General features: G+C 43.1%; 2 protein-coding genes and 1 long non-coding RNA gene across 3 annotated transcripts; all 3 read right to left on the reverse strand.

Annotated features, from left to right (window-relative positions):
• Nucleotides 1–147: 147 nt before the first annotated feature.
• Nucleotides 148–557, reverse strand: LOC117776576. Its single transcript, XR_004616460.1, has 2 exons — nt 528–557; nt 148–497 (listed from the first exon to the last, which is right to left on the reverse strand). It is a non-coding gene; the product is annotated as an uncharacterized LOC117776576 (long non-coding RNA).
• Nucleotides 558–1,206: 649 nt separating this feature from the next.
• plin6 (perilipin 6) lies at nt 1,207–6,808 on the reverse strand. Its single transcript, XM_034610619.1, has 8 exons — nt 6,599–6,808; nt 5,693–5,732; nt 5,145–5,343; nt 4,734–4,816; nt 3,859–4,096; nt 3,331–3,512; nt 2,123–2,389; nt 1,207–1,761 (listed from the first exon to the last, which is right to left on the reverse strand). The coding sequence occupies exons 2-8, from the start codon at nt 5,714–5,716 to the stop codon at nt 1,366–1,368; spliced, it is 1,389 nt and encodes a 462-aa protein (XP_034466510.1). The 5' UTR covers nt 5,717–5,732; nt 6,599–6,808; the 3' UTR covers nt 1,207–1,365.
• Nucleotides 6,809–14,261: 7,453 nt separating this feature from the next.
• On the reverse strand, nt 14,262–20,321 carry syt11b (synaptotagmin XIb). The gene is made up of 4 exons (XM_034610617.1): nt 20,006–20,321; nt 17,469–18,406; nt 15,886–16,006; nt 14,262–14,736 (listed from the first exon to the last, which is right to left on the reverse strand). The coding sequence occupies exons 1-4, from the start codon at nt 20,037–20,039 to the stop codon at nt 14,426–14,428; spliced, it is 1,404 nt and encodes a 467-aa protein (XP_034466508.1). The 5' UTR covers nt 20,040–20,321; the 3' UTR covers nt 14,262–14,425.
• Between the last annotated feature and the right edge of the window lie 495 nt (nt 20,322–20,816).

Below are 20,816 nucleotides of genomic sequence, written 5' to 3' on the forward strand. Positions count from 1 at the left end.
CAAAGTCATGTTACGATGAAGTTATTGATAAAAAAAACAATGGATTGATCAGGAAAAGAATCAACAAATTCTAACTTGTAATGACAATTATCAATATATTCAGTCTATTTCTGATAAAAACTAACTTTTATCAAACACATTCAAGTTGAGTCCAGGAAACTTTATTTATAACATTGAAACAGGACAAAACCAATTTTTACAGATTTTACTTTTTGTCTGAAAACTGAGGAAAAACAAAATATTGTTATATTTGTTTATAATAATGATTATTATTATTAACATAATATATATTTTATTACAGTGGAAACCGGATATATGGATCAAAAAGCTTCGGTCAGAATCGTTCCTATACAAATGCTGTTTAAATAATCTGTTTACGGGGATCACTTTAGGTCTTTTCATGTTTGGACGTAAAATATTTTTTAGGTAATTTACTGCTCCTCTGTGTCTATCATTCATCACTGAACCATCTCCTCTACTTATATTCACTACGTTTACTGATTCTGGTGTTTTTACCCTTTACACACGTGTCTGATCACGTGTGTGTCATTGTGTGTGTGGGAGAGAGTGTGTGTGTGCGCATCGCAAGTGCGCAATGTTACCTAACCCTCCAGTTCTGGGACTATCATGCAATTAATTTATAGTAATCAACCGCCTATAATGATGACTTTGGCCTGGCACAAACGTGATCACTATGAGCAGTTTCCACTGTATTATAATATAATGAAAAGAAACGTTTGCACAGTCATCACAACTCTCCACTGATGATGTCACAGATTAGAATTTTTTACTTCAGGAATCCAGGTTCAATCAAAACTACGACACTTGAAACAACAACGACGATGAGATCATCAGTGGAAACTGAGCCAATGACTTAAAGGACAAAACATCTCAGAAAACCGATTTATTCAGTTTGAAGAACTTTTAGTCACATGTCTTGGGACTTAATCCAAGCTGTGGCTGAACGTTCTGGAAAAACCCAAAACTTCTTCTGGACGTGTCAGAAAAGTCGGAGTCATCTACTGTCGCACGGAGATCCGTCTCAGGTCAATTTGGTCGCATGTTTTAAAATGAAGGTCATCATGTAATCACTCATTTAAAGAGGTGAGGTCAAATCAAATAAATACGAAGCAGAAACCAAAAGTGTGAATTCATTTTTTGGACTAATTTCACTCAGAGACTCACTGTTTTTTTTCTTTTCTTTTTGAGCGATTTAAACTAATTTGCCAATAGCTCTGTCGGAGAACGTGAACGCACAAACCAGCACCAGCTCGGGGAGGAAGCTCTGATCATCGGGGACGGGAGGCTGTGATTGGTCATGGGTTGGCAGCAGTGACAGCTGGTGGGGGAGGGCGGGGTCACACCTCAGTTGGCTGTTGCTATGGCGGTGTCGTTGGGGGAGTTGGGACTCAGGTACTCGAAGGCCTTCTGGCTCTGAGAGACAAACTGTTTGAGCGGCGTGAGGAGCAGCTCGGTGACCGATGCCCGGCGGCCGACGCTGCCGTCGGAAGGGACGTATGGGTCTTCCATCTCCAGGGCCGCAGGATCTTTTAGGCTGGAGCGCCGACCGTTGGGAGGGTCGGGGCTCTGGGGGCCCCCGGAGCCTCTGGCGCGGGAGTAGAGACTCTGGCGGCGACGAGGACGGCCGTCCATCGCCTTCAGGAAGAGGCTGTTAGCTGAGCTGCGACGAGACGAGCTGTCAAAGGAAAAGTCCTCCTGGTTGAGAAAGTCCTCGACTTCCTGATCTGTCGGCTGCTGCAGCTGAAGATCAACAAAATAGACAAACACATTTCACATGCAGAACCTCCAGAACATGTGAGGAACATTTCAGGAACATGTTCAAGGTTTAGTTCATGTTTGAAAACTGCTTTTATTTCCCTCCAAAATACAAAGGAAAAACTGAAGCAACACCATGAGAACAGGAAGTTTGACCAGGTTTTACAGGAAGTGACGAAACTAAGCGTGAGGAGACTGGAAATCTGTTGAGTAAAACATAAGGTTTGAACTGATTTTTGCAGAGACCAGTTTGACAACATTCAGACACCTGTTGTCGTAGTTACGTTTTTCAGGCGTGATGAGAAGTGTTTCAGGTGTGGCTCAGGTGTTTCTCCCCTGGACTCACCATGTTGTAGAGCGGCGTGGCGTTGATCACCAGCTGCAGGAGGAGCTTGGACAGTTCCTGCAGGTCTCTGAGCAGCTGCTGGATCTGCAGCGGCAGCTCTCGGACCTGACGCACTGGACTCAGCTCCACCAACATGGCTGCCTGACTTTTGATCTTGTTCATGGTCAGCTCTCTGAGATGCTCTGCTCGGTACACCAGCGCCACTAGGAGGTTCTGCAGGTGATGCAGCAGCTCACCGACCAACTCCAGGACGCGGCTCAGACCCACCTGCATGGAAACAGCAGGAAATGCTTTATACGACTTCAAAGGATTTCACCTACTTCCTGTTCAGTCTCTTTGTTCTTAAAAGTGAGCAGAGTCATGTGGGGGTTACACGAACAAGAAGGGAGGTCAGAGGTCAAGGTTCGGCTCAGAGAACCAAACCAAACCTCAGAGTTGCGGCAGAAAGAGACATGTGATGACGAAGGACAGAGGGACGCCACGACAATGATGACAGAACCAATTAGTCCAGGAGCAAACACCTGTTTACCTGAACTACATTTCCCAGATTTCCTCAGTCGACTGTGCTTTAGTGTCAAGGTCAAAGCTGAAGAAAAACATTTCCCATTATTCTCAACACTTTGCTCTTTCACACAGACTCGAGCTGCCGCTAATGTTTAGTTAAAAACCACCAAGATCTAAAAAAGTGTATCATAAAATGTGACTTCAGGGATATAATGAAACGCATCGTTACTTTGATTAAAACTACAGATTTCTGCAGGTTTGAAAATAAAACGTAAGGACTTGTCTCATCTGTTTTTAGGACATTGTTAGATGATGTAACTGCCGAGGACGAGACGAGGAAAAGGTCAAGCACAATCAATTCTGTCCAGCGGTTCACTGGCTGGTCATGTTCCCGCTTTACTGAGGCGCCAACCTCAGATCAAACTCAGGAAGCAGGCAGATGTTTTAGAATCGTGCTTAAGCATCTTTATCTTCTTAAGGTTGGAGACTTCGTGTGTAAACACAGATCGTCAATGATGCGAACTCCCATAATCCCGTGCTGCTTCACCATGTCACCAAACTCCGACTTTTGTCGTGTAATCTGGAAACTTGTCTCACGTCCACACAGTGAAGAGACGGTGCCGGACCGGGGGACAAGTGGACAGTGGGTCTGCAGGGGTTTAGACTTAGAAAGGAAGGACATGGACAGTTTGACATTTTTTCACCTTCTCAGCGGAGTCTCCCAGCGTCCTGGCGGCTGTCAGCAGCTGCTCCCTGACCTTCATCATTCGGTGGTAGAATTGCAGACTGAGGCTGAGCAGGAGACTCCGAACCCTCGTCCACAGACTGGGCTCGTCATCCTCGTCCTCGTCCTCATACTCCTGCACCCGCATCTCCCACTCCCGACCTGACCACAACCATGACGACCACAACAACAACCACAACAACAACCAGAAGAAAACAAAGACACAGTTTTTAAGAATGTGAAGCTGCAGGATCACAGAAACATGAATTAGCATCTTGTGTCACACCAAACGTCACGCAGAGTTTTACGCTACTGTTCTCACTTATTCTATTGTATCTATGTTGTTTAGTTTTACTACACTTTTAATTTTATTATTATTGAAACTACTATTATTAAATAACTGTTTCTCATTATTAGCTCCTCCCACTTCGTGCACCCATGTTTACAGCAGGTGTCCAATCACATGACAGAACAGTGCGCTGCTTTTCCAGAATGCCCCTATACTCACGCAGCGTGGGTGGGAGGGGCAGGTAGTAGGCGGTGGCATCCTCCAGACGACTCAGCACGTCGTCCAGTCCTGACGTGGCCGCTCGACCCACCTGAGAGTCCTGCAACTGCCGCACCGCAACCCGAGCCGCGTCGGCCAGACGTTCCAGCTGATCAAGAGCGCCATCCAAACCGTCCACCACCCACAGCTGCACGTCGTCCAGGGTCAGGAAGAGGGCGTCCTTGAGGTGACCCACAACCTGAAGAGAGACAAGACATTAGAGGTCTGTTCTATGAAGAGAGTTCAACATATCCAGGATCTGTTTATCCAGCTGAACTTATCCTAACAATCACCGTCAGGCTCAGTGGTCACATGACGCTGGGTATCCACTCGTTAAGTTAACTCAGGTTTTCCTACTGTACAGTGCACATGAAAGGGGAGGGGTTTCCTGCATATGACCAATCACAGACATGAACAGTTTGACTGACAGCAGAGCCGAGGATGAAACTGTTGAATAATAAAAATCAGAGGAGGCTGAGATCCACTTCACCAACCAGACATTGATTTAAACTTCCCTTATCCTTCCCTTTAAGGAGAGTGTGCACCACACAACAGTGTAGAGTCACTGTGGTGAGTGTTCAAGTCCCAGAGGGGGGGGGGGCTGTCACAAGGTAAATCTGGAAACTATCTGTCCCCCAAATAAATATTTATTTCACAGGTTGAAGCTACTTAAAGGATCAAAGTATTAAAGTATGTGAGGTTCTCCTCCGTTTAAAAGAGTTTAAAGTTTATAAAAGTTTAAAGTATATAAAAGTATAAAGTATATAAAAGTTTAAAGTTTTTAAAAGTTATAAAAGTTTGGTGATTAAAAAAGTTTTCTTAAAGCAGGAACGTACCTCGTCTGTCGACTGATTCAGAATCGGGAAGTTCTTTTCCAGACGGTCGAGACCGAACTGAGCGAAATTGTTGGCTACTTCAACTGAGGAGAAAACAAATTAATGTGCTGTTAATATTCAACATTAAACCGCATCGATGCCACGTCGTTAGCAATATTGGCATCATTAGCAGTGGTAGCATCATTAGCAGCAATAGCTCCATTGGCATAATTAGCATAATTAGCATAATTCGCATTGTTAGCATAATTAGCATAGTTGGCATAATTAGCAGCAGTAGCATTATTAGCAGTGGTAGCATCATTAGCAGCAGTAGCACCATTAGCACCATTAGCATTATTAGCATCATTAGGATTATTAGCATAATTAGCAGCAGTAGCATAATTAGCAGCAGTAGCATTTATCTCCACATACTCTGTGGCTCTAGGCTCTGCAGGATGGGTGTGGCTTGCTTCATGGCCACGAGGGAGACGCTGCGAACTCCGACCTCGGCCACTCCTCCCATCAGCCCCAGCAGAGGATAACGACCTATAACCTCCGAGTACACTGAAGTCACCGACTGCAGCGCCGAGCGAACCAGCGGCAGACGAGAGACTCTGAGCACGGCGCTGATCTGAGAGCAAGGGAGAGAGAGAGAGAGCCGGCTGATGCATGGCGAGCTCTGCAGCCAACATCATGTCTCCTTTAACGTTAGCGGCTAACATGGCGCCGCCCTACTGGCTGCAAGCAGTACAACACCAGATAAACTTACTGGTCTCATTGTGACGTCACAAACTGAACAAGCATTAAACACTGAAATGAATCAAACATTCGTCAAATGACTCTAACATACGGAGAGTATGAGGGACTTTTACATTTCTGAGATTAAAGTCAGACATTTTTTCTTCTCACAAAATTTGAGATCTCGTGACGTTTACACTGAATCGGGTGAACCTGGGGGTCGGGGATTTGTCTGAACTCACCTCATGATTTTGTAGATCGGACATTTCTCCGTCACTGAATCTGAGGAGAGACGAGCAGAGGTCAGAGGTTGTGACGTCACAAGGCCTCAGCATGAGGCAGTCAGCTGCTGCGGCGCCATAAAGACCTTGACTGTTCTGCTGAAACCAGCATGAAAATGAGAGCGACACAAAACGATTCAACCGATTCTTCACGAGCACAGAGACCATGAAGAAGAAAATCATCTCAAGACAGAAGTTAAAAATCAGCTTCAAAAGAAACCTGAACCTGAACCTGAACCTGGTCCTGATCCTGGTCCTGGTCCTCGATCTGGTCTTTTTTCTTTAATCTAATAAATTGTTTTCTTTTAAATTTGTTTGTATACAATTTTTATTTCATTTATTTTGAGCAGTAAGTGTAAATATTTTATTTCTGAAACATGATTATTTGATGATTTTCTGTTTGATAACAGTTGTTTTTGGAATAAATGATCAATTAAATAATCTCCAAAATAAAAATCTATAATCAAAAATACACAGTAAAAACATTGATTGGTGATTAATGTAAATACTGTGTTTATCTGTTTCTGCAACTACACTGTAAAAGATATTAAGGAGTGAGAGCCACACCCAAAGGCCTGATGGGACAAAAACTTTAAATCATTTTAAAGAAGATTTAGATTTTTATTTTTGTGGGAAGACAGTTTGACTTTTCATCTCATAATTTAGCTTCTTTAAAAAATTGTTATTCAAACAATAACTTGTTTCACAAATAAATAATAATCAAAATTATTATTATTATTATTATTTCACTGTGACACAAACGGATGAAGTAATGAACGAATGAATAAGCGAGTGAACGAATAAACAGCAACAGAAAATCAAATAATGAGCAGGATTTGAAATATGAGACAGAGTGAAATGTCTTACCACATGAGATGATGAAGAAACGTTGATGGGCTGCTGCTGAGCGGAAACTGTATTTGAGGCTGATCTATGCGAGCTGATTGGACGCGGGGTCATGTGACATTACAGCAGTGAGTTATTTTATCAATCGTCTGCTGTTTGTGTGTCTGTCAGGGACTAATCAATTACCAGCCGCTGAATGAGGTCATTTCGGAGGAAAGAACAGAAACAGACGAGAAATTCATCGTTTATTAGGAATCGAACACACACACGTTTGTCAAGTCATTGAGATGCACAGTGAAAATTCTGCTCCATCCATTTTCTTCTTCTTGGTGCATTGTGGGAAATCAGGTGATCTGTGGGACATGAGTAACGCAACAAGTAATGATGACAACAACACAACACGAGTAACGACAACAACACAAGTAATACAAAAACACAAGTAAAACCCCTTTAATTGATTAAAGCTACCTCGGGGCACCACCCTTCAAAGAAAGGGAAAACAAAGCCAATTTATTGACTAAGTCTCATGAAAGTACTAATTACAAATTTGGAACTCTGATCAATAATTAAATAATAACTATAACCAAAACTACCACACAGATAGTTAGCAAAGTTGAAGGATATAGAGTTCTTGACTGTGTAGAGGTTGGCAAAATTCACACTTATGCAACATTAATGAAGACAACATTTGTTAAAGAAAAACATTTATCATGAAGATAATAGTATAAAAACCCAAACTACTAAAGGTGTACTTACTATATAAAGATGTGTATGTGAGTATGCGCGTGTGTGTGTGTGTCTGTGTGAGTGAGTGTGCTTTCAAAATGGCTGCAGGCCACTATGAAGACAACGGACCCCCTGTGGCTGAGGTCAGAGAGATGTTTGTGTGTGTGTGTGTGTGTGTGTGTGTGTGTGTGTGTGTGTGTGTGTGTGTGTGTGTGTGTGTGTGTTGGAGGTTAGAGAAAGTAGCTAGTTGCATGCAAAGAAAGACTGAAGTTAGTTAACATAACTAACATTAACTTTCAAATAACTTATAACCAAAATATCACAGCAACACAAATCAAATTTATAAACATCACACAGAATAGAATAAACAGCTTTGGCTTAGACTAGTATAATTATTAAGCCCAGTTGTGTGACTCGTCCATGAAAAGGGGAAAAAGGTTGATGTGAAGTTTGAAGTCCAGTGAAGTCGTCTTGCTGGTTTGTGGCTCCTGTTTCGTGGTTCTGCTGTCCGATGCAGCTCTTGTTCTGAAGTTCTTAGGCAGGCTCTCGTGTCGCTGCCTTTTGGAAGGTTTCAGCAGTCTGCTCCAGGCAGGCATGCTTGGAGGTTGGTAGAGCCTGGGTAGGGAGGACGTTTCCCTGGCTGGGTGAGCTGGAGAGCTACACCTCTCCTCTATGGGAAGCTGAGCAGGAAGAGACAGAAGAGAGGGGGGACTGGGCTCATATTGGCCTGGTGACCTCATGGGTCATGGGGCCCAGAGTGACCAATAGTGGTTGAAAGTTCTGTCCAGGGTCAAATATCACAGGTTAAGTAAACACCTCATTGCGTATATATCTAATACATACTTTTAAAGTGTTAACAGCAGGAAACATTTGTTATACAAGTCACAATTAATCCAGGTGAACTTCAGGTTGTACAGTTCCACCAGGACTCTTCATGTCACATTGGTAAACACTTGACATAAACCTATGAAGGCTGTGACTGCTGAAGGGTTAGGGATCCATTTACTAATTCTAGGTCAATAATTGGCATGTTATGTTTTAAAAATGTTACTACCACCTGTAAAAACAGCAGAAATTAAGTCAAAGGTAAGAAACTGAATCTGAGAAGATAGAGAATGAAACACAAAGTTCTGTTACTCTGTCATCTCAGAGGAAACTGAACGTGGTTTATTGAAATCATCTCATGACATAATTCGTGATGTTATCCAGTCTCTCTCCTCCACATCCTGAAGAATGCCACCAAATATTCTGCTCCATACATGAGCTCTTCCTGCTGTTGACACCAGTCATCTGATCGTTGGATGAGCTCCAGTTGTTTCACCTCATCATCAACTAAAGCTTCAGTCCTTCAGCCTCTGGTAGATTCATGGAGAGTATGTAAAGTGTGTAAAGTAGTTAACTCACTGTGTGTTTTTCCTACAGTCAGTATAATGTGACAGCTTCACTACATAACCTGATTAACTTTAGACATACTGCAAAGATCACAACAAAACACAGAAAGTCAATGCTACTGTTGAACCATATGTAAGAAGTTACCAAACATTATGTTAAACTGAACTATCATCACGTCCTAGTGGACGTTTTACATTTACCTTTTCATCGAGCTGAACTTTATCACCTGGTTAACACAGGTTAGCTGCCCTGAGGGAACTGATAGGCCCAGCGTTGCAAAGCTATCGGCTAACTAGCTAGCTTGGTTAGCATCGTAATTCTCATTTACTGGGACAGTAACTAGCATGCTAGCAGCTTCCTCTTCTCCGATCAGAACACATAGAAACACGCAGTAACTTTTGTGGAGCACAGAGAACACGTGAAGATGTTAATAAAACAAGAGTTTACTCACCGAACCAACCGGAGACATCAGCTCCTCCGTGTCTGTTACTGAAGAACAAGCCTTAAACCTGGTGAACTCAAAGCTAACAGCTAAAGCTAAAGCAACAGGTGCTCGGGCCAAATAAAGACAAACTAACAGTTAACGTGTCGGTTTAAAAACTTCTCCAGCGACTGATACCGACAGAATCACAGTAAATGTGAGAGAAGTGAGTGAACACGTGTAAACACAGCTCCGGTGATTCTCATCTGAACCGTCAATCATCCCGGAGTCTGTGTGTCAGTCAAACAGACACGCCCCTAAATCTACGGCTTTTTAAACTCCAATATCGAATTAATTACGATATTGTTTTCAGATGGACCACCGGATCTCTTATAAGACAGGGAATATCTAGCGAATGAGACCATAATCAACCGTGGATCATTTTTTTGACGGAGTATTTCATGGCAGAAAGGGGAGTTTTTTGAGCCATAGTTGCTTGGAGCCAGATGAGCCAGCCCTGCTGGATCTCAACGGTATTACACTTTTAGCACTTCCGCATAGGCTTCCCCTTTTGGAACCGGAACATTACATTACATTAAATTACATTACATTTCACTGAGCTGACGCTTTTATCCAAAGCGACTCACAATCAGTGCATCAACCATGAGGAACAAACCAGAACAACAAGAATCAAGAAAGTGCAATTTTCTTCAAGAAAGACAAACTACAAAGTATAACATGTAAGTGCCATTTAAGTGCTATGTTGGGGATCGGGTCCAGACAAAGGAATGATGAGGCCTACATGGGCCTTTCAGAGCCTGCCTCGAGTTGTTTCCTGCTGTGAGGCCGAAGAGCACCCAGAATCCTTTTGGGGCATCCATGTTTTTTTTGACCGCCGCCCGAGGTCAAACTCGGGCCTTCCATTGGCTGAGAGCCAACAGACCCCACGGCCCCCCCTGGAGGGAGGCCGGACACCTCTCAGGTAATAAATACAGAGAACCCCCTCAATTCATTGCTCATTCCCCGGCGCTGAAGATTTGACCACAACCTCTCCCGGTTACTCCAGATGATCCAGCCGCTCAAAGGGAGCAACTCATCCAAACGTTTGTATTTTGATTTTTACCTTAAGTTCATTCTTCTCCTTTTTGTGAACTTCCTTTTTTTTACCTGAACTTTATTTTGAAAGGACCGCGGCAAAGTCTTTCACTCACCGGCCGAGTTCCCCAGACTTTTTCCAGATCCACAACCACAGCTGCTCCTCAGCTGTGTGTTATAAATCGTGTTAAGTGCTAGTGTTGTGATCTTTGATATAGTGGATTCTTGTTAGGATAATAGTCATTAATTAACATTGATGTTATTATCTTTAATAAATTCTATTGTATTTAAAGTACCGGTATTTTGTGATTATTTGTGCATATGTATGTGAATACAGCTGGATTATGATAGCCAGTGCTTGAACTTAAAACCTTCACTGTTCATTATATAATCATCAACAGTAAATATTGAGATTTCTAATTGAACTTTTCCAGATTATGAGACTGATCTTTACAGATTGATTGTTGGTCCCTGATACCAGGGTGGTGCCTGTCTTTGATAAATTATAATTACAAATTGTATTATTCTTAATTTATAATTGTATTGTTTCTCATTAATTATTTCATTATTCTTAATTGATAACTTTATTGTTTTTAATTAATAATTTTAATAAAAAATTTTATTATTTTAATAATCATATTTTATGATTATTAATAATTAGCCAACATCAAGTCTACCTATTATTGCACAACAGCTACTAAATTTTTTGTTTAAACTAAATTTTTTTAAATTCAAGCTATAGTCTGAAGAGATGTGTCTTTAGTCTGGAGGACGATGTGGAGACTTTCTGTCCTGATGTCCACGGGGAGCTGGTTCCACCGTTTAGGAGCCAGGACAACAAACAGTGGTGATGCTGTTGAGTGTTTAGCTCGCAGTGAGGGAGCAACAAGCCGATTGACCCTATGTTTTCACCTGAAAAACTAAAACTGTGAGACACACAATGAGAATACATGTAAATGACATGTGATGGAAACACAGGTGAGATTATATTCAGATCTGCTCTTGTTAATGAACAGTTTTACTATCAAAACAATCCCAGATGTTTTACCAGCTGTTCTTCCTGCATTTAGCAGCTGGAACTGTTTCTTTTCTTCGTTTGTTTTTCAACAGTTTGATCCTCAGCTCTGCTGTCAGTCAAACTGTCCATGTCTGTGATTGGTTATGTTGAACTCACTTCGTAGAACAGGCCTCAGTTCTATGAAGCTGGTTCAACCTTCTCTGATTCAACTCGGGTTAACAAACCCTGGTTCAGCGACTCTGTGTTAAACAGTTTAAAGCTGGTTAAGCTCTGTTGAGTTTGTGTTAACTGAACTAACTCTAACCCTCCTGTAGGGGGCGTGTTCAGCAGCACAAACCCGTGCACTGTATTTCGCAGAGGAAGAAGAGTGCACATGGATTCAGATATGAAGAGATGAAAGAAAGTTTAACAGTGAAATGTGAAACTGTGACAGTGAAGAACGTCCGGAGGTTACAACTCATCACTAATAATTATAACAAAAAAAGGTTTAATTTATATAGCGCCTTTCAAGAGACCCAAGGACGCTTTACATGTCACTGACACAGTTCATTCATATGCGATTGTTACTGTCACGTGTTGTCTACTTTATTTGTTATATGAGGACGTGTAACATTAATTCTTTGAAAACACTGAGGACACTTGAATTATAGTCGACTCATTACTCATAATGCATCTGCAACAACAACCGCCATATTAAAGGCGGTTGTTGTTGCAGATGCATTATCACGTGCACCTTGGTCATAACATGTCCTGTAACTTACTTGATGGTCTTTACATTTCTTCTTTCCAGTATTTTATGTAAAAGTGCTTTCTTTGGATCCAAGGTTGTTGGGTCATGAAAACTGGGTGAAGTAAAAAAGGAATTGGTCGGTGGTAAGTTTGCAGGATGTAAAGAAATAAAATAAATGTGTCGATGTAATTGGATAATTGTATGATATGAATTCTGTTTGATCCACTGGGTGTGAGGGCCTCTCGTCCTCTGACCTACTTTGTGTTTGGGAGTGACTGTTTAGATCTGGACACCTGAGTTCACTCTCTCTCTCACCTCTGGGCTGGTTGGATTTAGGTTGTTTAGGTATTTAGATATTTAGATACATCTCATATTCACACATCCAGACACAAACATTACTGATTAACTGAAGTACATATTCTTAGTTAAATTAATTTACTTAAATACATTTGATTTTTACTTTAAATTGTCATGTGTGGCCTCCAGTTTGGTCCTTCCTTTAACCCCCTAACCCTAACACACACACACACATATGCATGTCCCTCTATAATTGTGAGGACACTCATTGACATAATTCATTCCCTAGCCCCTAACCCTCACAACTAAATGTCTAACCCTTACTAACCCTAACCTAAGCTAACTCTAACCTAACCCTAAAACCAAGTCTTAACCCTCAAACAGCTCATTGAAATTGTGAGGACCAGACAAAATGTCCTCACAATGATGGTATTGAACCAAAATTGGCCTCATAACTATAGATAAACAGTCTCACACACTGAGACACACATACACGCATATACGTAATGCATAATTAATAAAAAAGTTGTTAAAATTTCAAATAATGGTTGTCATGGTGAATACGTCAGTTTAGGTGATTGAACCTGAACATGCTGTGTCGCTCTGTACAGGTGTACCTAACAAAGTGGACACAGAAGCAGATGTCGGACGAAAACGCCGTCATGGCCGACTTTGTTTTTTATTTGCACGTCCAATGAGTGTTAACAAACCCAACACAGAGGTTAGCATCCAGGTGAACAACAGGGGGCGCTCAAACACACTTAAGCTCCGAGGGCATCAGACAGGAAGGAAACCAGCAAACTTCTTCACATCTGTACACATCTGCAGCCATTAGCTCTTCAGGTGGAACTGGTTCTTCTCATGAAATCTGAATCAACTTCATAACATCAAAGTGTTTCTGAAACAGCGCCACCACCTGTCTGATTCAAGCACTGCAGCAAGAAGTCCTTCAGAAAAGCAGAGCAATAAATCACAGGAGGAGATGAGTAAGAGGAGGAGGAGAAAAGGAGAGGAGGGAAGGAGGAGACAAGAGGAAGAGGAGAGAGAAGCTGAGGGTTCTGATTCGAGGTCTCATCAGAACCCTGAGATGTTTCTCTTTGATGTGATCAATAATGACGAGATGACGACTGATGACATCACAGCTGCTCTCAGTTCACCATCAGACCGACATATTTTACACGTCCGTCATCTTCAGCCACACGTTCACTCCACGTCTCACACTTTGTGACTGGAAACCGTGTTTCATCTTCTTTACCGGGAATCGAAGCGTCAAGCTGCGGGCGGGAAACATGCTGCCGATCAGAACGACGTGGAACATGTGGTCGAGTCGGGTCTGAAGAGTTTGTCTACGAGGATATTTCAGCGTTGAGTTAAAAGCAGAGTTAAATGTTCTTCACGTGTCCGTCAGCAGCTCCACTCGTCTTTTCTTTAGGGACAAACATGCGATGAACTGCATGACAACAGCAAGAGGGGAGATTTTTTCTTTTTTGAAGTCTTATTGGATCATTTGTTCCCCATCGACACACACGATCCAGATGAGAAGAGTCTCACGTCATGATTCTATTTTAAAAACAGCTTGATTCTTATCGACTCAAATAAACAACTGCAAATGTAGAGTTTAACAATGATCACAACAGTGTGTGTCTGTGTGCATATGTGTGTGTGTATATACGTTTGTATTTTTGTGTGTGTATGTGTATACTTATATATGTGTGTATGTGTATATATGTATATGTGTATATATGTGTGTATGTATATGTATGTGTGTATTTGTATAAATGTATGTGTATGTGTGTGTATATGTATGTGTGTGTATATATATATATATATATATATATATATATATATATATATATATATATGAGTGTGTGTGTGTGTGTGTATATGGGTGTATATATATGTGTATGTGTGTATATGTGTGTTTGTGTATGTGTATATGTGTGTTTATATGTATATATATATACACATATATATGTATATATATATATATGTGTGTGTGTATATATGTGTGTGTATATGTGTATGTATATATGCGTGTATATGTATGTGTGTGTGTATATGTGTGGTTTTATGTGTGTGTGCTGTACAGACAGTCTGTATATCCAGTGCTGTTCACTGGTTCAGTCCAAGCTGGCGGCCACTGTCAGCTGGACTGTGAAGCTCCGCCCCTCAGTACTGGCTGAGGTTGTGCCATTTGGAGATTTGACGTCGGGGGTTTTCACACACCTCCCTCCAGTGGGCCGGGCCAGAGGGGGAGGGGCTGTGGAGGCCGAGCAGCAGGCGGCCAAGCACCTCGTTCTTGGTGGTTCGGTCGAAATCGACCACCAGGAATTCGATGGAGATCTCTGGCAGCAGCTCGGGCGGAATGTCGTAGATGAAGGACTCGTTGAAGACCGGGTTCAGCGTGCCCTTCTTCACGTGGGTCTTCTTCTTGGCGATTCGCTTACGTCCGTAGAAAACGTTCACCTTCACGTAGGGGTCTGAGGAGAGAAGAGGAGGGAGGTGGTCAACACACGTCTTTATCTACAGTCACTTTGTCTGTTCACAAGATTGAAGATTCTATATATTATCATTTTCATACACATAAAACTCTACATTTTTGTTTCTCACAAGTGAACAGTGCTTCAAAAATATAGAAAAAGACAGCAATAAATAATGTTTAAAAGAGTATTAAAACCAATGTTAGAAGAAGGAGTTTATTGACATAATTATACACATTCATCTGTTTTCCCTTCAAAGAGCTTTTAATGTAAAGTGCATTTTAGTCCAGACATTATAATGATTTGTCGGGGGATGGGAGGAATCAGGGTGTGTGTGTGTGTATGGGGGGGCTTGCAGATGGAAGTGGGAGGGGCACAGTCTGTTTATGAGCCTGATCACTTGGTGGAAAAGTTGTTCAACATCGTGGATGTGGAACAGATGCTCCTCCGCCTCAAACAGGGGGGGAGGGTCTCTGACTCGTGTCCCTGTGGATGCAGCGTTATCTCCATCAGAAAGTCATATAGTCATTATTGTGGACTATATTTTGAGTGTGAGTTCTTGGTTATCGAAGAAAATCCAGTTTACTGATCATTTAAAAAATATATTCCTGAACTTGAACAAAAGTAAATAACATAATGTCTTGAATATAAGACAGACTGGTGAGAGTACCAGTGTAATTACCATATTTTACAGTGTTGCATTGTAGGTTATATGTTGTATATTTATGTTGCTAGGCTAGTGAGTATTTTTAAGTCTGTCTATAGTGAGTTTTTTAAGAGTGAATCAGCCTTGAAAGTGTTTGTGTCTCTGAACGCTGCTGTCACAAGTTCAGCTGCCACAGAGGAAATAAACTCAGGACAAGTAAAAACATGTTTGAGCTCAGAGACACTGAAAATGTTTATATTTCTACAGAACGTCTGTTGAAGTGAATGCTGAGTATAGAGCGGACACATGTTTACAGGATGAGCTGAAGACAGAGTGAAAAACCACCTCCTCATTTCTCATTAAACAAACCACAGCTTTTTGTGGTTATATATTTGCACAGGGTCACATAAAGATTGAGATTAACCGTGCAGCACAGTCACTGATCGTGTTTATCGACAGAAAGTAAAAAGTCCTCTCAAGGTTTTCCAGCCGATCGTACTCACTCGCTGACAGCCCGGTGATGTCCATCTTGGGGAGGTGCCGCGCCTTAAGGACGACGACGCTGAGACGATGAGACACAGGTTGGTAGGACAGAGACGCCAGCAGCTCACCACGACTCTCACACTGAAACACACAGAGAGAAAAACCCACACTGAGTCTCCAGTCACATGACCCCAACGGCTCCCTCTGTTTTCTCTTACTGAATCTCACTCTGCTGGGTGTTGACATCTCATACTTAGTTCGTGACTTACTCTGAGCGAGTGTAATAACAGTTCGCAGCTGACAGTTAGCTCGGACAACGACGATGGACAAAGACGAGTGGATCGTACACAAGCCGACACTGCGGGACATCTTGCCCCTTGAAACGAAGCTACTAAGGGTAGTGGTTGAAATCTTCCCCTACGAATTGGCACAGCCCTTTAAGAAGCCGTTACATCATCAGTAGTCCTCAATGTAAACAGACGAAACAACATTTTTTGCCGGGGACGTCATTGTAATAACATTGTTTAGATCTTGCTAATGCTATTGTGTAATACCAATGCTATTGTTTGCAGTTACTAAAGTGACAAACCTATAATATCCTAATATCACGTGGCATCTATTGCACTTCTGTTCGTCCTAGGAGAGGGATCCTAACATGTGACTCTCTGAGGTGTCTACGTTCTTTTTGCCACTGTTGGACAATATGGTTTTATTAGTAGTTTTATCTTACGCTTGTTGAGGGTTAAGGACAGAGGATGTCACACCTTGCGGGTGCGACATAAAATTATGAAAATACGTGCATGCAAAATGTTGGACGTTTTTCCCAATATGTGGCTCATAAACTCTAGAACGAATCAAACAAACACAAAGTAAACTTCAAGTCCTGTTCAGATCCTAATAACCGCTGATTAGTGGCTGTGTTCATTGTTAACGTGACATGCAGCTAGGTAATGCCTATAATGTGCGTCAGTGTGCCAATCCCGAAGCAGCAGTGGTAGTAACTTTGCAGCGGTGGCTCGCTAGTGTCCTGGCATTTAGTTGAGTATATAGCTCGAGGAAATACAGCCGTTATAAAGTCATCATGACTTTTCTTTATATTTCAAACCCTTCAGAGTGAGACCTCAGCCGGACAACAGAATGTCTCTGTCACTAACATGTTGACATTAATCCAAAAATCCAACGTTAACTAAATGACGAAACAACAGAGAGACTGTCATCGGAGGTCATCAGCCTGTTGCCATGGTGACTGCAACATCAGCAGCAGGAGGACACAGACGAAGAGCGACACTGTGATTTGATACAAACACTTAACAATCAGCTGATCGGTTCGATAATAATTAAAATAAGATTATTCATAATATACAATAACAATCTAACATTAAAATACATAATGTTTGTTCCTGTGAAGACTGAGGATTCTTTTCTCCATGAAATATGAACTAATCATGTGAATCATTAATATATAATAACTTTGAACCTAATACGGAGGCAGAAAAGAAAAGTTCTAGAAAGTTATTTTACAATAAAACAGACTAACTGACATCATATATTAAATTTGATAAACAGAAGTCAGACACATGTCTCTGAATCCATCGTCCCTCACCTGCATGTTCCTCTTGCTGATCTGCTGGCTCAGGTGGACTCGGCCTGTGCTCGGGTCCACGCCCTTCAGCGGCACCACCGCCTCCCCGATGACATCGTCACGGGCGAACCGGTCGAAACTGAGGACCAGAAAGTGCAGGTTGAGCTCGGGCAGCGAGCTGTACGCCACGCCGTAGAAGGTGAAGGTCTCATCGAAAAGCGGGTCCAGGGTTTTCCTCAGCACGCGGGTCTTGACACGGTGCTTCTTCTCCGGCAGGATGGTCATCTTCACATAGGGGTCCGAGCTGCCCGCCTGCTCGTCCATGGCGGGGAGGCCCCGGGCCCCCACGATGGTCACCACCAGGGCCTTCTTGGGGAAGTTGTAGTCGACGGTGAGGCTGATGGAGCCGAGGCTTGGCTCCGGCTCTGGCTCAGAGGAGGCGGGGGTGAAGGGGGACGCCGTCTTGCTGCTGGCTGAGCTGCTGGCTGAGCTACTGTCCAGGCAGCAGTAGTCGGCGCGGACTGGCAGCGCCCGCTCCAGCTGGTCCTGTCCATGGCCAGGACCCTGTCTGGCCGGGGGAACCAGGTGACTCATCTGGAGCTGCCCCGGCACATCCAGGATGTTGTTCTCAGCGTCCACCAGCACCATGCCCCTCCCTGCCGTGGAAGCAGCAGTGGGGCCTCGCACTCCATCACGGTCGGACCGGTCAGCCTGGCGGATGCTGCGAACGATCCTCTTGCTGCTGCTGAGGGATTCTGGGTAAATGCTGATGCCCTTCAGCATGTGAATGAACTTGTAGGGTGGGTCCTCAGCATCGCAGTAACGGTCTCCACGCAGCTTGTAGCGCCCGGTGACACGCAGGTAACGGCGCTGACAGAACGACCAGAGAAGAACCAGAACCACTACGACCACCACTAGAACACCAGCTCCCAGGAAGCCCGCCAGCACCGGAGACATGGCTGAGACAGAGAAGAGTTCCATGATCAAACTGACACGTAAACTGACACGGGAGACTACAGTTCCCACAATGCAACACTGGTTAATAGTCATCACTAACATGAAGTTTGGACTGAGGATTAAAGAATGACATCAAGCTGAGTCACTGATGATGTCATCATGCTATAACAAGTGATGACATCATGACATTGTGTGACTAAACAGTGATGACATCACACTGCTCTCTGTCTACAACAAAAACACATTCTTCTACACTTGTGAGGACCTTTGTTTGCTCACTTAACCCCACCCAACCAATCTCTCATTTGCATATTTAAACATAGAATTTGTGAAAAATAAAATAAAATAAAAAGTTGTTGTTTCATCATCATTGATGAGCTGATGAAGTTTGTTTCAAAATAAAAGTCCTGCTTCCTATTTTGCACTCAGATGAGGTCATGTTTTGGAAAGAGCTGAGAGCAGCTGAGCTCGCTACCTAGCAACACACACACACACACCAACAAGCACACAGACACACACACCAACAAACACACAGACACACACACCAACAAACACACAGACACACACACCAACAAACCAACAAGCACACAGACACACACACCAACAAGCACACACACACACACACACCAACAAACCAACAAGCACACAGACACACACACCAACAAGCACACACACACACACACACCAACAAACCAACAAGCACAGACACACACACCAACAAGCACACACACACACACACCAACAAACCAACAAGCACACAGACACACACACAGACACACACACCAACAAACACACAGACACACACACCAACAAACCAACAAGCACACAGACACACACACCAACAAGCGCACACACACACACACACACACCAACAAACCAACAAGCACACAGACACACACACCAACAAGCACACAGACACACACACCAACAAGCACACACATCTGATGTATTGAACTGATGTGTGATGCACAAGCTAAAGTTGTTTGCACCTTTTCTCTGAATCTTTGAAGGGTTGTGACAGTAAAAGTATGTGAGTAAAAATACTCCGTTACATTACCTGGATTCGGTTTTCAAAATAAGATGAACCGAATTAAAAATAAGAACTGACAAAATAATAAACTGTCAAATCTACAGACATGACGTCACCTGGTACCCACCCCGACGGGTATGCGCACGCACGTGAAGGCCCGAGACAGAGGGTGCGAGCACGAGAACGCGCAGTTTACCGCGTTCTGTTGTTTTCATCAGTTCGATTATTGACCAATAAACAATAATCGATTAGTCTCATCACAGACGAGCGGAAGTGACGCAGATGCTCTGTCCGCCATTTTCCTCTGTATTGATCAAATGTCAGATTTTTTATCTGAGGTGGGAAATTAATAAAACAATAAAATAATAAACTGATTAAAGTGATTCTATTAAAGGCGGGAGACAGATCAATAACAACAAAAGCAGCCGATCACTAATCAGTAAAAATACCAATAAATAAAACCACCACACTAACTGACCCGGGACATTTCAGTCTGATTCACCGGAATACACCGAGCTACAGCTGGTAGTTAACCCGGGTTGTGTGTCCGCACAGCGGGCCTGCTTCTCACCGTAGGCGGGTCCCAGCTCCATCATGTCCGCCATTTTGAGGCTGAGGGCAGCGGGATGCGGGAGAAGGAGACGGAGGGACACCGACGGACAGATGCTGTCTCCCGGCTCTGAGCTTCACATCCAGCGGGGAAATCACCGAGGACAGGCCGCTGCTGCCGAAGCTCCAGTCCGCATAGGTCCGCTCGAAGGTCCGCAGAGGAGCCGCAGAGGAGCCGCTCGGTGCTGTGCTGGTGATGGTGAGGAGGATGATGAAGATGATGAGGATGAGGAAGATGATGATGATGATGCAGGGAGTCTGCGCGGAGCAGCTCGCGATGAGACTGGACCAAGATCGTTTCCTGACAGAGATGTGTCACTCCGACCTGAAACAGATTCATCATGTTTAACACAGACCAGAAAAACAGATGATAAACTGATCATCATTAAAATATAATAAACTCATGATTATCTAAATATAATAAACTGGTCTGGACTTCCCCAGCAACGATCATGCCACAGCCTGGATCTACAAACGATAAAGCACCAGGACTCCGGTGAAGAAGTCACGTCAGTAACATGTGTTGATGAGATATTAATGTGATAAAGAGGGAAAAGAGGAAAGAGAAGCTCCATGTGTCACGTGACCCCGACATTCTACACCTACAGCAGCAGAACTAAGATCTAAGACAAACCTGGACCAGCTCTATAAACTATAACTTTATCACAAAGGAAGGTTTGAATCTTAAACGTAGAGCAGGTGTCTACCTCCAGAACTGAAACTGAGATGATTCCACAGGAGAGGAGCTTGACATCTGAAAGCTCTGGCTCCTC

Source organism: Hippoglossus hippoglossus, chromosome 16, assembly GCF_009819705.1.
Source record: "Hippoglossus hippoglossus isolate fHipHip1 chromosome 16, fHipHip1.pri, whole genome shotgun sequence".
Classification (NCBI taxonomy): Eukaryota; Metazoa; Chordata; class Actinopteri; order Pleuronectiformes; family Pleuronectidae; genus Hippoglossus; species Hippoglossus hippoglossus.

Bases quoted from the DNA above. Each gene is read 5' to 3' on its own strand.
- plin6 (XM_034610619.1), bottom strand. From the start codon at position 5,716: ATGTCCGATCTACAAAATCATGAG. The intron at 3,513-3,858 runs GTGAGTATAGGG...GGTTGTGGTCAG, and splicing joins GCCCCTCCCACCCACGCTGC to GTCGGGAGTGGGAGATGCGG. The intron at 2,390-3,330 runs GTGAAAAAATGT...GTTTCCATGCAG, and splicing joins TGGGAGACTCCGCTGAGAAG to GTGGGTCTGAGCCGCGTCCT.
- syt11b (XM_034610617.1), bottom strand. From the start codon at position 20,039: ATGGCGGACATGATGGAGCTGGGACCCGCCTACG. The intron at 18,407-20,005 runs GTGAGAAGCAGG...TCTCTGTCTCAG, and splicing joins GGAGCTGGGACCCGCCTACG to CCATGTCTCCGGTGCTGGCG. The intron at 14,737-15,885 runs GTGAGTACGATC...TTCTCTCCTCAG, and splicing joins CATCACCGGGCTGTCAGCGA to ACCCCTACGTGAAGGTGAAC.